General features: G+C 45.6%; 1 protein-coding gene across 6 annotated transcripts in view; it reads right to left on the bottom strand.

Moving 5' to 3' along the window:
• Positions 1-228: 228 nt before the first annotated feature.
• RAB11FIP4 (RAB11 family interacting protein 4) overlaps positions 229-16,402 on the bottom strand; it is a 193,962-nt gene continuing 177,788 nt past the window's right edge. For 3 of the 6 annotated variants that reach the window (XM_035103841.3, XM_035103843.3, XM_088661379.1), the window contains 11 exons: positions 15,003-15,194; positions 13,545-13,679; positions 11,705-11,740; positions 11,029-11,128; positions 9,191-9,294; positions 7,939-8,079; positions 6,367-6,448; positions 4,995-5,132; positions 4,092-4,250; positions 3,764-3,907; positions 229-488 (listed from right to left, as the gene is read on the bottom strand). In XM_035103841.3, the coding sequence (XP_034959732.3) occupies positions 372-488; positions 3,764-3,907; positions 4,092-4,250; positions 4,995-5,132; positions 6,367-6,448; positions 7,939-8,079; positions 9,191-9,294; positions 11,029-11,128; positions 11,705-11,740; positions 13,545-13,679; positions 15,003-15,194 (1,348 nt within the window). In that variant the 3' untranslated portion in view covers positions 229-371. Of the gene's footprint in view, positions 489-2,043; positions 2,140-3,763; positions 3,908-4,091; positions 4,251-4,994; positions 5,133-6,366; positions 6,449-7,938; positions 8,080-9,190; positions 9,295-11,028; positions 11,129-11,704; positions 11,741-13,544; positions 13,680-15,002; positions 15,195-16,402 lie in introns of all 6 variants that reach the window. The other 3 variants (XM_035103842.3, XM_088661380.1, XM_088661381.1) reach the window with 2 other exon arrangements.

The following is a 16,402-nucleotide window of genomic DNA, read 5'->3' as shown; positions in this document are numbered from 1 at the left end:
ATGTACGTGGTTATTTTGTTACAATCCCATAACAGTCTCTTCTCACACACAACCCCCACCCCCTGGCCCCACGTAGTAGTGAAAGTGCATGGAAAAAACCGGACCGAGCCAAATTATGATTCACAGACAAGGTGTACCAAACCTCATATAAACACGTCCTGTGCATCCACACAAGATAATATATATATATATATATATATATATATATATATATATATATATATATATATATATGGTGTGTGTATATATATATATTTATATATATATGTATGTATATAGGTTCATTTACAGTAGCAGAGTGATATTTGGATCCAACAGCATCTCATCAGATGCCAAGCTCTACTTGCTTCTTCTTCCCTTGCTCCAAGTCTTCAGTTTTTTATTTCCAGGATGGATGGGTTGTGGTCTAAGATGGCGAGGATTATCTTGTCCATGTATTGGCGCAGTCTGTAGTTGATCTCTTCCTGTTCTTTGAGGGCTTCCATGAGCTGAAACGAGGAAGGACTACGTCAAAAAAAAAAAACTCCATTGCGACATGACATAAAGACTCCGAGCTACTGAGCGATCAGGCACACTTGGGCCTCCAGCTTATTTTAATGGAGATTATTTTAATGGACCAGGCAGGGGAGGGGATGGTGTGGAGATTTCCTGGTCTCTCCCCTACACCCCCACCCCCACCTATCAGTGAATCAAACAGGTCAGGTGGTTAAAAAGGCAGTTATGGCTCATATTTCCAAACCCAACTCTTATTTCCCCCTTGTATTTTGCCCACCAGGGCCGGCTCTAGGTAGACCCCCGGTGGCGCAGGGTACCACGGCGCCGGCCCGCCAGGAGGGTGCCGCGAGCTGCGCCCACCCACCGCGCTGGGAAACAGGGCGGGGGAGGCGCCGGAGGGATCCGTTGCTCCACGGCACCAGGGGCGCTTATGATGGTCCTGTTGCCCACCAAGGAGAACCGAACTGAACCAACCTTTAGCTAGCTCTGCCACAGGTTCCTCTCTTTCTTGCTGTGCATTTGCAGAGAAAGGGAGACCACAAAGTAGCAGAAAGGCACACAAGTTTCAGGGGGTGGGGGTGGGGGTGGGCATGAACGTAAACTTAATACAGGCTAGTCAAAAGCCAGATCTGTCCTCTTTCCAAAAGCGTCCAAGCCCTAAAGGGCGAACTGCTTCCCCTTCGAAATGAGGAGCTGCGCTCTCTCCCTCCTCAACCTGAAACCTTTTTGTTGTTTTTTGAAGGGTGGGAGGATGAGGGAAAGTGTTAGGGCTTTTTTTTCCAGCCAGAACTCTCTGGAACGCAGTTCCGGCACCTCTCAAGTGGGCGCCATTGCCATTCTAAGAGAACACTACATCTTTGAGAAGTTGATTCCCGGTTTAACCATGTGTATAGTATGAAGAAGGACACGAATTTAACTACCTGTTCGGATACTTTAACCCTGGCAGCAGGCAGACCAGAACAACCATCAGGGCTGTCTTGAGCAGGTCGGGCGCCCTGGCGCTGAGGGGCGGAGATCGCTCTGGCGCCCCCACCCTCGCAGGGCGCAGCAACGGGGCTCTACCTAGAGCCGGCCCTGACAACCATATTAAGTCCAGATGACTATGGGGTTGTGGTGCTCATCTCACTTTCAGGCCGAGGGAGCCACCGTTTGTCTACAGACAGCTTTCCGGGTCATGTGGCCAGCATGACTAAACCGCTTCTGGTGCAACGGGACACCGTGACGGAAACCAGAGTACACGGAAGCACCGTTTACCTTCCTGCCACCTATTTATCTATCTGCACTGGTGTGCTTTCGAACTGCTAGGTTGGCAGGAGCTGGGGCAGAGCAATGGGATCTCACCCCGTTGCGGGGATTCGAACCGCCGACCTTCTGATCGGCAAGCCCAAGAGGCTCAGTGGTTTAGACCCCAGCGCCACCTGTGTCCTGCCACATAAATAACGTTTGGAAGAAACAGGCAAGAAAATTCCATCTTGATTTTCTTTTTTTCTTTTTTCAAGTACACTATTTGTTTGCTACAGCATGTCTGTATCATCTATTGCATTTTACCTTTAGAGACTCTGGGAGTTCATAAGCCTTAGAAATCTCTCGAATCTTCAGCTTTTGATCCCTGTCCCCTTGCAAAAGCTCCTTTACCATAACTCCCTAAATGTCAAATCATATTCTCACTTGAATAAAATACAACTGTAAAAAGTTTAAATATATATATATATATATAATTTAAAACGCTTTGGATTTATCTTTACAGATATTTCAGTTTCTCTTAGAAGTCAAAGTTTAGTTTAGCAAAGGTTCTTCGGGGTACAGAAATATTAATACAGATGCTATATAGCAAAGGAGAAGACAGATCATGGTTCATCATGGTGATTTCCTAGCAGCCCAATTGGTGCCTGCTGGTTGCCAGGAATTCTTGCAAGGGCTGCTGGGGCAGGTATTAATACCATTACTGTTACTAATTATAGTTTGCTCTGACCTATCAAAAACTCATTGATTGTGCATTCTTGCTTTATAATATTTAATCCGTACCAATGGACCATTAAGAGTCTAGCAAAAGGCTGTGTGGTGCTGGTGTCAGTTGCTGCTAACTCTGCATTCACATGGGTCAGTGTTAACCAGAAGGTTGGTGGTTCGATTCCACCCAGGGGTGGCTGCAGGCAGGATTCCTGCTTTGCAGGAGGGTTGGACTAGATGACCCAACTCAACGATTCTACATCGCCCAGTGACTACAGAGCTGAAGGCAGCACACTCCGCACTCGGGGCCACAAGGAGGCTGCTCCCCCAGCCATCTGGGAATAATACAATTACAAAGGGGAGACTAAGCAGGCTGCCCCATCTGTTGGCTAGAGAAGGGGCAGCTGCAAGGCTCCCCCCCCGTCCCCCAACAGAAAGAACACTCCAACAGCCAGTTGATTGCATAAATGAGGGGAAAGGAAACTCTGGCCCAATCCATCGGCCAAAGGAAGAAGAGTGATCAAATGCTAATCAAGCCAAGCAGAAGATCTGCCTGGATGCTGGGTATAAATGCCCACTTCTGCTCACCGCTTTCTTGTGGCCTTTAAGACTGATCTCTCTCCTCTACCTTTTCCCACCAATTCCCAGCCCTTGTGTGCATTTGTAAGGTCAGGGGGCAGGACCCGCCTCCCTTATTAATTTAGGTGAACAGCTTTGGAATAATTCTGCCCACCTTTCATGATAAGGAGGCCCTGTTTGTTTTGTTTTTTAATTACACCAACCAATGTTTCAACAAAGCAAGCCACCCACAGAAATCTGGGCAGTGCTTAGAAAACGGGTTTCGAAATTCTATCGGAATCTTGTCTGCTCAAGATTTTGCAATCTTACACTAATATCGCTCCTAGGGCCTTCTGGCGGTTCCGTCCCTGTGAGAAGTGAGGTTACAGGGAACCAGGCAGAGGGCTTTCTCGGAAGTGGCGCCTGCCCTGTGGAACGCCCTCCCTTCAGATGTCAAGGAAATAAACAACTATCAGGCTTTTAGAAGACATCTGAAGGCAGCCCTGTTTAGGGAAGTTTTGAATGTTCGATGTTTTATCGTGTTTTTATGATTCTGTTGGGAGTTTTTATGATTCTGTTGGGAAACACAGCCAGATGGGCAGGGTATAAATAAATTGTTATTATTATTATTATTATTATTATTATTATTATTATTATTATTATTAAACAGACAGGTGTGTGTGTGTGTAGATGCGCGCACACATGCTCTGCCAGCGCACTCACTTAATCAGCTACAAACTATTTCTTTTTCACACTTTACCTCATCTCTGGAGGCAGAATCAATTTCAGCGGCCAACGACTGGGCTTTTGTTTGTGTCGCAAAAAGGTTCTTGGCTTCGTAAAGACTAAGACTAAGAATTTGCCCATTGAGGTCATCGTTCTGGTCACGAAGCTTCTGATTCTCCTATCAAGAGAGGAAGGAGAGGAGAAAGGGAAGTAAATTTCGCATCAGGCTGAATAAGAAAAGCAGCAGTCAGAATGCCATTGTGGATATTTCCGCATTGCAACAATAAAGAGGTTGCTCCTCCTGAAAGAGGTATGAAGGCGCCTCCGAATTCTCCCTCACTCCAGCCCCAAGGGCACCTCACCTGCTTTAGCCTTTTAATTTCATGTTCCATTTCCACCTCTCTCGTCTTCGCATTGAATTCGCTCAAGCTGGAGGAAGAGCTCCTCCCTCGACCAGGCCGCTCACATTCTAGCTTGTACAGCTGCAAATGTTCCAGCTCCTTCCGCAAATCCTCAATAAGCTGTGCGGGGAGGAGAAACGGGACGCAGAGTGTACAATTTGTTAAGCCAACATACAGAACGGAATCTGGCGGTACGCAGCCAACTGACAACTTAAAAATGTACCTGACAGGACTAAGCAGCAACGAGGCGGCGGCTCACACATAACTAGGTAGTCAAGCTTTGCCTCTCTTGCAAATGACTATCGCAATCAAATAAAATAACGGGGATGTTCTAGGGCTCACTGTGTGGACTGCAAGGCCAAAAAGATGCTGAAACGAGCCACTTCCAAATGGACCCAGACCTCAAACCTTTGAGTCTGTCCTTCTGAAGCCCAAGTGGCATAATTAGCTCCAATCCATGAACTGTAAAATCCCTCACGAGGTCTTGAAGAACCATGACAGTTTGAAAACTGCTGCTAACCAACAACTGGTAACTTCTTTTCCAAAGCAATTCTGCTGTGTCCTTTTGAAAGGACCTCTGGGGGGGGGGAGTGTAGAGAGGAGCAATGCTTCTCTGCAGTAGCACAACTGGACACCTTCCTCTCCCCAGCTGCAACAAAACATGTCTATCCTGTATCTCTCTCAGCAGACGCTGTAACCTTCCAACAGTTTGACTTCATCCCCAAAGGCACACGCTTCCAAAGTCTCCCGAGACAGAAATTGGATGCCAACCAACCAATTTATATTTAAAAAGTTCCACTCTTCACTCTATTACCCCTGCACATGGGCAATATTAGCCCTGTACCATTAAAAATGGTTACCTACCTCTTGAGTAGCCTCCCTCTCCTTGTTAAATTGCAGCCTGTTCTGTCTCAGTTTGTCCATCATCCTTTTATACAAATCCATCTCATCCTTGAGCCGCAGACTGGTGTCTTCCAATCGGTCTGACATTCGCTGCCTCTCCTGAGGAAAACGAAAAAATTACAAGTTGCCTAAAACCCAAGAGTCACTCTGCATGTTCAGGAGAAATATGTTAGTCTTTGGCCTCCTGGAATGGTGTCATTTCAGAGGGGAGGAGACTCGACTGTTTGAATGCCCCCAGTGTAAACAAACAAACACCAAATCAAACAAAAAGCCCACCTTGTGCACAGAAAACTGTTGCAGAAAATGCTAGAATGTTGGTTTTCCTAAGGCAAAGTGTTGGTTTTTTTAACACGGGTGAGCATTCAAAACATGCAATTTCCTACAACTGAAGAGACCACCTCATTCCATATGAACAGGCACAGGCAAACTCGGCCCTCCAGATGTTTTGAGACTACAATTCCCATCATCCCTGACCACTGGGGTCTTGTTAGCTAGGGATGATGGGAATTGTAGTCCCAAAACATCTGGAGGGCCGAGTCTGCAGGTGCCTGCTTATGAACCTACCTGGACCCTGAGATCATCTTCTGAGGCCCTCCTTCGTGTGTCTCCTCCTTGAGAGGTGTGGAGGGTGGCAACATGAGAACGGGGCCTTCTTTGCAGTGGCTCCCCATCTCTGGAATGCGCTCCCCAGGGAAGTTCACATGGCGCCTTCATTGTACACCTTCAGGCCCCAGGCAAAAACGTTCCTTTTTAACCAGGCCTTTGGTTAATCTGATTGACATCCTTTTAAAATGTGGCTCTTTTTGGGGGTGGGTGGGTGTTATTGGGTTATTGTTTTTATTTTTAATTTATATATTGTGATCTTTTCTGTGAGCCGCCCTGAGACCTCCAGGTATAGGGTGGCATAAAAATTCAAACAAACAAACAAACAAAATAAGAGGCACTGTTGACATAGGGCTTGGCCATGCAATTCTTTCAAAGGCATTTATCAGCTCTCAGTTGCCCCCCCCCCATTTGTCCTAGAGGTTTGCCTATGGTAGATTGGGATGTATCACTTTGTGATTTGCAGTAGATGCAAAGGTTTCCCAATTCCCAAATGCTTAATAAGAAGGCTTCTTGATCCACTGAACTGAAGCTAATAGGAGCTTTATCCAATGGCAGGTGTGTATGCCGTCATGATATTATTTTAGGGGCTGCCAGTTTAGAAATACCTTTAGGAATAAAATGACATAAAGGCAAGACTTGTGCTACAGACCCGTCAGGACTTAAGAGGTGACAGACCAGCTGCGATTTAAAGTTAAGGAGTCAAAAAAAAATTCAGGAGCTCCATTACCTCATCCAGTTTCTCGCTTTGCGATTTCAGCCGCAAAACGGTGGTTTTGAGTTCGAAGTTTTCCTCTTCGAGCTGTTGAACCCTGAAATTGAAGAAGAAAAATAAATGACTGCACACAAAAACATTGTCCAGCTGTACAGGCACAAAGGAAGTATCTTCTTTTGCCCCACACATCAGCTACCGAGGAGTCCGATTTTCAGTGCACAATGCTCAACGTCAGGGCTGTTTTCTCTAAATCGTATCAGTTTTTCTAATCAGAATTTTCCTTGGCCCAAGAAATTGTTCTAAGATTCTCTGGCCTGCTTGCCCCCCGCCCCCGCCCCAAATGTGATTTGATACCCATAACATTCTCAGCTATGGTCAGTTTTGTACACTCTATCAAGTTAAAGCAGGACACTTTGCTCAGGAGTCACTTCATCAAAAATTGGTCTACCAGAAGTTTGTTTCCTTCTAAACTAATAACAAGAAACAGAGTCGCCATTTGTCTATTGCATTCATTAAGAACTGATTTAAATCCTGCTTTTCCATTCCAATGAGCCAAGCCTAAACAAACAGACTTAAACTAAAAACTAAACTAAAAACAGAGTGTACAGTATTACCAAAAACAAATCCAAGCCAGAATACACCAGTAAAGAGCATAAAAACAGGAATAAAAGAGCAATGCCAATGTTCATTTAAAAGCCATGGGAAATAAAACAGTTTGCAGCAGATGCCTAATTAGGGCTGCGTGGATGCAGCAATTTTGCAGGAGCACAGAGGAAGAGCCAAATGTGGTACTGAGAATTCAGCTTCCTGAGATTCTCAGGTTTTGTTTTTGAAAAAGCGTGCAAGTTTCTAGCCCTTATCGCTGAGAAATATGTCTTGAAATGTATAGGTCGATGGTGCATAATTCCAGACAGCAGCCAGAGAGACGCATCTTGCATTAACAGCAGCTTCTGGAAAGTTTCATGAGGTTGCAAATACAGTTTTCCTTGGCGTGGGGTTTTAAATGCCTAGATACAGAATTTCTCCCTGCATGTAAAAGGTAAAGGTAAAGGACCCCCGGACGGTTAAGTCCAGTCAAAGGTGACTATGGGGTTGTGGCGCTCATCTTGCTTTCAGGCTGAGGGAGCCGGTGTTTGTCCGCAGACAGCTTTCTAGGTCATGTGGCCAGCATGACTAAACCGCTTCTGGCGCAACAGAACACTGTGATGGAAACCAGAGCGCACGGAAACGCCATTTACCTTCCCACCAGAGCCGTACCTATTTATCTACTTGCACTGGTGCGCTTTCGAACTGCTAGGTTGGCAGGAGCTGGGACAGGGCAACGGGAGCTCATCCCGTCACAGGGATTCGAACCGCCAACCTTCTGATTAGCAAGCCCAAGAGGCTCAGTGGTTTAGACCACAGCGCCACCCGCATCGCTGCATGTAAAGAAACCTTGACAGTCCACGTTTCAGAAGACTTGGGGCTTATGTTGACATGTGCACTATTTGTTCCCTAGGTATTCATGCCTGTTGCAACTTGGGGACAAAGCCGTTCGTAGAGGCAAGCATGGCTGAGGACAACCAGCAGGGTAACAATGAATATTACCTTGTGTTCAGCAGTTCGATTTCCGTGCTCTTCTCTTTCTCGTACTTGCTGTATGCTTCTCTGTGCCTCTTTATCTCTTCTTCCAGAGTCTGCTCAGCTGACGTCTCTTGGTCTTTCAAGATTTCTTCGAGTTCGTGAACTCTTAAGCAAAAAAAAAAGGGGGGGGGGAGATCACCCATTTACTTATTTGATTTCTATTGCGCCCTTTGTCGTAAGATCTCAGGGCGGTTCACAGGATAAAATACAGGATAAAAACAAATAAATAAGTTAAGAGTACAGCTGTTGACTAAGGGATAATTTTGCAAAACGGAATGTAACTAGAAGTAAATCAAAACAAAATAAAAAACATCCTTCCTGTAGCACCTTAGAGACCAACTAAGTTTGTCATAGGTATGAGCTTCCATGTGCATGCATGCTTCTTCAGATAGTATGCATGCACACGAAAGCTCATACCTATGACAAACTTAGTTGGTCTCTAAGGTGCTACTGGAAGGATTTTTTAAAATTTTGTTTTGACTGTGTCAGACCAACACGGCTGCCTACCTGTAACTAGAAGTAAATCAGAATTTGTAAGCGCAGTGTTACCAGATGTTAAGGACACACCAAGAACGGTGTGTGGAAAGTCACTTAAACAAAATTTTATTAATTTGGAAATAATTTGTATAATTGGGATAAATTTGGAATATCATTTAAAAATTTTTTTTGCAGAAAACAAAAACAAAACAGCAAACAGAAGTAAATCCTGCCCGCGATTTCATTTGGTTGTTATATTTTCTCAAATAATCAAAAAAAGGCTTCCACTCTTCCATAAATTGTCCATCGTGCTGATCTCTTATTCTATTAAAATTATTATTTAATAATAATAATTTATTATTTATATCCTGCCCACCTGGTTGGGCTTCCCCAGCCATTCTGGGCGGCTTCCAACAAACGATGAAAAAGAAAATAAATACATAAAAATGTAATAAAAAGACACAGTTGCTAATAATACACATCTAGTCTGACCCTGAATCTCAGGGCAAAGAAACTCCTTTTTTTAAAAGAGACTTTCCCGCCCACCCTCAAATCACAGCTCTTGCAAGTATTCTAAACATCTCTGTTTTGAGGGAAATCCTTTTGAAAGCAGACAGCCAGCAGGTCCAAGTGATCATTATCACTTCCATTGTTGCTGGAGTCTTTGCCCTGCCTAAGATTCTCATTATAGCTCCGTGGAGACTGCAGAAAGGAAACAGCAGGCAGTATACTAGATTACCTGTGAACTAGGTGTGTGTTCTCCTGCTTCAATTTGCTCTTCAGGTCACCGTTTGTCATGCTATCATTTTCCAGTTCTGTCACTTTTTTCTCTAAATAAGTAACCTGTAAAAACGAACGGGAGTGTAAGCTTCTGCCTACCTTGCTGTTGTTGTTGTTGTTTAGTCATTTAGTCGTGTCCGACTCTTTGTGACCCCATGGACCAGAGCACGCCAGGCACTCCTGTCTTCTTCTGCCCAGCAGTGATGGCCAAACCTGGCCCTCCAGCTGTTTGGGGACTACAACTCCCATCATCCCTAGCTAACAGGACCAGTGGTCAAGGATGATGGGAATTGTCGTCCCAAAACAGCTGGAGGGCCGAGTTTGGCCATCACTGCTAGAGGGTTTACAGAAAATATAGACTGGAGGAAAGAGCAAGTTAGACCCTTATCGGTTTATTAGAATCACAGAGCTCGAATATAAAGGAAACCATTCAGTATTCCATCATTACATCCAGCAAAACCTATTTACACTGTTGAATTTATCTTAATGCTGCTGACATTTTCAAAAGCACACTATCCCCCCCCCATATATTCAATAAACACTTCCCATTTTTCTTTAAACATACGTTCTTCATGTTCTCTTATATCAGGCATCCCCAAACTTCGTCCCTCCAGAAGTTTTGGACTACAATCCCCATCATCCCTGACCACTGGTCCTGTTGGCTAGGGATCATGGGAGTTGTAGGCCAAAACATCTGGAGGGCCGCAGTTTGGGGATGCCTGTCTTATATAGTTTGTATTCTTTGTAGTTTTCATCTTGTTGTTTTTATTATGTATTTTACGTTTTTATCTTGCGTTTTTATGTTGTGAGCCGCCCTGAGATGAAGGGTGGTATACAAATTTAATAAAAATAAAGAAATTATGCTAAGAGGGTCATTCCTCAACCACACTTTGCCTAATTTAAAATTGCTCCCCAGTTTCTGTCTATATCACACTCATACTGCATGAGAATTCAGGAAAGCCTCAGGTCTATAAACTGACAGATGAAAAAAAAAGCAGCTTTGGCACATTAGCAAATCCCCAGGGTGGGGAACTAATGGCCCTCCAGATGTTGTTGGACTCCACCTCCCATCAGCCTCAGCCAGCCTAGCCAGATGTCAGGGATGATGGGAGTTGTGGTTCCCCACCCATTCCACATGACTCCTTTTCACTGGGACAGGATGGGAGATGGTGTTGGACTTTCGGAGGAAGAGAGGGGAGCTAGCTCCATTGTATATCCGGGGGGGGGGGGTTGTGTGGAGAGAGTCTCTTCCTTTAAATACCTGGGAGTCCATCTTAGTGAAGACCTAACTTGGAAGGTCAATACAGCCCAGGTGGTTAGGAAGGCCCAACAGAGACTTCATTTCCTTAGGGTCTTGCTGATGATTTCCTTCTATCGGTCCATGATAGAAAGCATTCTCTCATACTGCATTACGGTGTAGTATGCTGGTTTGACAGCCCTGGACAGAGAGTCCCTTATGGAGGGTGGTGAAGACAGCCCACGATATCGTGGGCTGTCCCCTGAGTCCGTTAGATGTTCTTGCGGGAGACCGTTGCCTCAGAAGAGCGGGGAACATTCTCAGGGATGACTCACACCCTGGCCAGCACAGTTTCTACTCATGGGCTGTGAGGCTGCTGAATGGAAGACTGCAACATTGCAGCTGACGTTTGGGGTTGGTGGTTGTACGACAGCACACAGAGTGTAACAAGGACTGAGAGATTGTGGGGGGTGGGTGGGAGGGGAGGCTCGTTTAATCTCACTGTAAACAAGAGGTACAGTGACAATAAAGTATTTCTATTTCAATTCTATTCACCTCACCTTTTCCGTGATATCGTTATCGCATGAGTCTATGCTGTCTCTGAACAAGTCCTCTGTGCTTCCGTTGCTGCTGCTGAAGTTGCTGTTATGGAAAAGTTGCCTGTTGGGAAGACAAGAGGACAGCTGCTTTGACCCTCTGGATCCAAAGGGGGCTCTGTGAGCCACTTTAGTGGAGAAGCCTCCAGTGTCTGTACTGTGGTACCTTGGTTCTCAAACTTAACCCGTTCCGGAAGTCGGTTCCAAAACCAAAGCGTTCCAAAACCAAGGCGCGCTTTCCGATAGAAAGTCATGCAAAATGGATTAATCTGGTCCAGATTTTTAAAAACAACCCCTAAAACAGCCATTTAACATGAACTTTTTACTATCTAACGAGACCACGGATCCATAAAATGAAAGCAATAAACAATGTACTGCAGTCACACAATCAATCCATCAGTAGCTGAACTGCATTCCGCACAGTCACAAAAACAAAACAAAAAGAGCCGCAAAAACTAAAATGCAAAATATATAGCAAAAACAGACAGACCTCTGTGTAACACTACTTCTGGGTTTGCAGTCTTTGGATTCCAGGTTTTTTGAGTACCAAGGCATTTGAGAACCAAGATGCCACTGTATTTAAGGGGGGGGGGCATTGTAAACGGCCAAGTCTCAAGTAGAAATGTGCGCTGCTTCTTACCTGCCAAAAGCCGTGCTTGTTATTTTTCTGTTTGGGCTGGAAGAAACAAAAAAGAAACAACACAGGATGTGTTAAGGTTAACCCAAAGCTGCGGTTTTCTGCATTATGGTGGCCCGAATACACAAGTCTCAGGACATACCCAAGGCTGCAATCTGAAAAATATTTACTAGCCAACAAATCACACTGAAATCAGTGGGGTGGGCGTTTGGGTCACCGCACTCAGGACAGTTCTGCTGCGTGGCTGGTCTCACTGTCCCCTGCCAGGGAAAGAGTGATCCCCGCTGCAACGAGGAAAAGCACAAGCCATGGACAGGGCCATTTTTCAAATGGGATGCCATAAATATTTATGGGAGATTGGTAGTCTGTAATGTAATTATTACATCCTTTGCCAGTGGCCGGTGTGCACACCATAGCTGCCAAGTCTCCCGTTTCCCCCGGGAAATCCCCATTTTTCTAGCTGTTCCTAGCTGAAAAAATTGATTTTTTTTTGTTTCCCCCCGGTTTATTCTGGCATGGTGGCCATTTTGGAACTGGGCGGAGCATGCTCAGAAGCGACTTTTGATGCTGCTCTGCCTAGTTCCAAAATGGCTGCAGTGTGACTTCTGGTGCGATGGCCATTTTGGAACTGGGCAAAGCAGCATCAAAAGTCACTTCTGAGCATGCTCCGCCCAGTTCCAAAATAGCGGCAGCGCAACTTCCGGTCTGCTATTTCCGGCCCGGTCCCTTATTTCTCTGACAGGTATGGTGCACACCCACCCATGCCTTATTAAACTCAATTTAAAGTAGCCATGCAAATGACTGCACAATAAAGCTTTAGTGCAGAGGTTTTCAACCTTTTTGAGTCCACGGCTCCCTTGACCAACTACATTCTTTCTGTGGCACCCCTGTGGGGCTCAGGAGCCCAGTTTTGTCACCCCTTGCCTGCAGAGCTGGCAGTCTCTCACCCTTTTTTGAGCACCCTCCCTTGTAGAGTGTTCCCTCAGCCTCCTCTCCCCTCTCCTTGGGAAGCCGCTGCTACTGCCCCTGGTCTCTGAGCTGCCCCAAAGAGAGATGCCTTCTCATACTGCCCCATAGGGGCCTGGGAAGCCCCCCCCCGCCAGCCCCAGAGGCACTATTCGCCTGGGGAGGTTGTAGCCAGGGCTGTTGCAACAAACAGTTGTGCAAGCCTTTGGGAGGCAGAGACATGAGGGCATCGGAGGAGAGAGGGAAGGAAAGTGGGGCAGAAGCCAGAGTTGCCTGCGGCACCTCTGACCATCATTCAAGGCACCCCAGGGTACCACGGCACAGGTTGAAAACCACTGCCTTAGTAGATTTATCAGCGAAAGCAAATTTCAGTTGTCTGGGTTGCCACTTAAAGGCAGTTTGACCAAACTGCAGGAGGCAGTGCAAGACAGGAGTGCCTGGCATGCTATGGTCCATGGGGTCACGAAGAGTCGGACACGACTAAACGACTAAACAACAAGAAGTTTATTTCTAAAAGTTGCTGTGAAATAGGGAACAGAAACAAAATCAATCCCAGATGACCTTTCCTCCTATACCTTAGTAAACAAAATTTATCCTACACTTCTTTCAGAATTTCACAATGACACAGATATTGAGGTTTCACTAATGTGCAACTTTGTTTAATCAATGAAACGTCAACTAAAAAGCAATCCTATGCAGGTCTACTCAGAAGCAAGCCCTATTAACCTATTCAGGGTGTACAGAATTGCAGCCCGCAACCATAATGAAATCATATTCTGCCTCATTTATTACTAAAGTTAATATAGCATCACTACCAATGCCCAGGGTTGCTTGAGGCCTCTTGAAATGTTCCTGCAAGTCCACTGTGTTTACTCACCTGTTTGCTTTTAGGTTTTTCAGCCTGGCTTCCAAGTCATTCAGCAGGTTGATTTTTTTACAGCACTGTGTGCAGTAGACATCCAACAGCTCGCTATTGTAAATATGCCTCATTTTTCTTGGCGTCTGGCCGGCACTGTTGGCAGAAAGGCAAAGAGGTGTTAGAACGGGTCCTGTGCGGACCAGCCATAAATCAAATCCGCCCTTCTTGAATGATGACACCAATGTTGCTCTTACAGAAGTTGTTGCCCGCATTGCCCTGTTCCTAGTATGACCCCCAAACAAAAACAACAATTTTGCCCCCCGACGCCCCCAAAACCCAAAACAAAAACAAAAACTCAACAACTTTGCCAAAAAAAGTCAAGAACTTTTGTGTCTGGACTTTCACTTTTTGAAATATGGCAACCCTAGTACAGTGGAACCTTGGTTTACAACTACCTCTGTTTATGAACGCCTCTGTTTACGAATGCTGTGGACCCAGAAGTGTTTACATCTGGGTTCCACAGCGTCGGATGCGCAGATCGCTTCTGTGCAGCTCACGCATGCACAGAAGCGATCTGCGCAGCGCGTGCGTGCGTGCGCAGAAGCGCTCTATCGGCGCTTCGCGCACACGCAAAAGCGTGCCTTCGGGGAGCGAATGCCTCCGTTTACAAACACCTCCATGGTAAACCGTCGTAAACTGAGGTTCCACTGTACATAATTATTTTGCTGTCCAGGCTTCCTAAACGCTTTTCCAATACCATCTTCAACAATGATATTTTAAAAAAAAAAACCAGCATGCACACAAAAATGGAAGGAACCAAAGTTCCCACCAATGAAGAATGGATAAGCAAGGTGATGGACTAAGCAGAACTGGCAAAGTTAACAACCAAAATAAGAGAACCTAATGATGCAGGTTTTGTGGAAGAATGGAAGCCTTTTTCAGACTATTTAATGAAATATTATTATATGATGCAGGATTTAAACTATGAGCAACAGAAGAACTTAAAAGATTATAGTAATGTTGTTAAGATATAAGAGACAGGGTGCAGCAAAGAGAGAGAAGCAAAAACACCATGGAAAAGGAGGTGGGAAGTAGACAAAAATCACAAAGAAAAAACGTTTTGCTATGTATTGAAATGTATGTGTTAAATTTCTGAAAACTTAATAAAAGGTATGATTAAAAAGAAGCACAGCACACACAAGAAAACCTTTGTAAATTTGAGATTACATGGTGCGCAAGGTCTCCATAAATTTGTCTTAGGGTTTGGAAAAGAGGTTCTCTCCGAAACAAATAAACAAAAACAAAGGAGAAAGCAGAGGCGAAAGCTGGATTTTATATTTGTGAAAAATGAAGCAACGGCACACACACACACACAAAAAGTCTCTGGGATATATTAAGTAGGCAGTTTCTCCAACTCCCCAAAAGGGGGCAAGGGGCGGAGGGAAGGATACGGTTTAAGAGACACAAATTACCAACCTGGAAGAAACAGATGAGCCAAGGTCCGAGTAGGCATTTGTTCGGCTCTCGTCGTCGGGGCAAGGGCTGCTGGGAGTGTAGTCCACATCGTCGCCTTCTCCGTAGTCCTCAAACTGTTCTTCGTTACTGATCAAGGAGGCAGTGGAATAGGTGGAGAGGTCAGATGCCGCGGAAGGGTTGAGGGGGCTGGACCTCAGGGCGAGAAAAGGAACGTCAGGACACATGCAAAGAGGCAATTCTAATGGGACGCCTTCCGTATTCAAGACAAAAGGGTGCCTTTAGGTCACACCCATTGCCCACTTTGAGAAAACAGGGATGAATGGGGCAGAGAAGTGTTCAGACAGCCACCCCAAGGTTTATGGGGGAATCCAGTTTGGGGCCATAAGTGGGGAAGGGGAAGGACAGAACTCCACCCCCAGGTTTTGAACAACACACAATTATTCCACAGGATTGTTTTCTCTCCTTTTCTACGACTCTTTCATTGTATTTTTGAAACATGTAATAAAAATAATATTGCAGAGAAATTATTCCACAAGAGCCCCTATTTCTCTCAGCGATTCACCCGTTTTACGCTACCGAGTGCCTTTTGTTCTGTACATCTTGTCGATGTATATGCAGGCATATAATAAAAAACCCCTTGGGGGAGGGGGGGAATTATTGGGTTGTTCTTGGTTTTATTTTTATTATGTATTTTGTGTTTTTATATTGTGAATTTATGTTGAGAACCGCCATGAGATCTGTGAGCATAGGGCGTTATAGTAGTACAGTGGTACCCTCTGGTTACAGACGCTTCAGGTTACAGACTCCGCTAACCCAGAAATAGTACCTCGGGTTAAGAACTTTGCTTCAGGATGAGAACAGAAATCGTGCTCCGGTGGCACAGCAGCAGCGGGAGACCCCATTAGCTAAAGTGGTGCTTCAGGTTAAGAACAGTTTCAGTTTAAGAATGGACCTCCAGAACGAATCAAGTTCTTAAGCTGAGGTACCACTGTAGTGGTAGTAGGGCCAGCTTACCCATTAGGCGCTAGGGGTGCGGGGCACCCGGGCGCCAGGCTCTCAGGGGCGCCAGGCCGAAAGTCCAGGGCCGAGATTTGGAGTCCGGGGATTGAAGAGCCAGCCCAGCCAACAATGCTGCTGTCAGAGCGCCACAGGCTTTTCTGCTGCGGGCGCTGAGGTAGCTGGCTGGTTCCGCCCTCCTGCGCGCCTGGGATTGGCGGGCCGTCGAGAGGCCTACCCAGCGCATGCATGCTGCTCACCTGAGGCACACAGCTTCCCTCCCAAGCCTCTGTGGGGAGAGAGAGTTGCATGATGCCCCCTCCCAAAAAAGCTCAACAAATCTGAGATGTCCCCCTAAAAAAGCTCAACAACTTTAGCTGCCCTCCCCCTCAAAAAAAATTGGG

Source organism: Zootoca vivipara, chromosome 2, assembly GCF_965207765.1.
Source record: "Zootoca vivipara chromosome 2, rZooViv2.hap1.1, whole genome shotgun sequence".
Classification (NCBI taxonomy): domain Eukaryota; kingdom Metazoa; phylum Chordata; class Lepidosauria; order Squamata; family Lacertidae; genus Zootoca; species Zootoca vivipara.
This window is presented reverse-complemented; position numbering and strand designations above follow the sequence as displayed.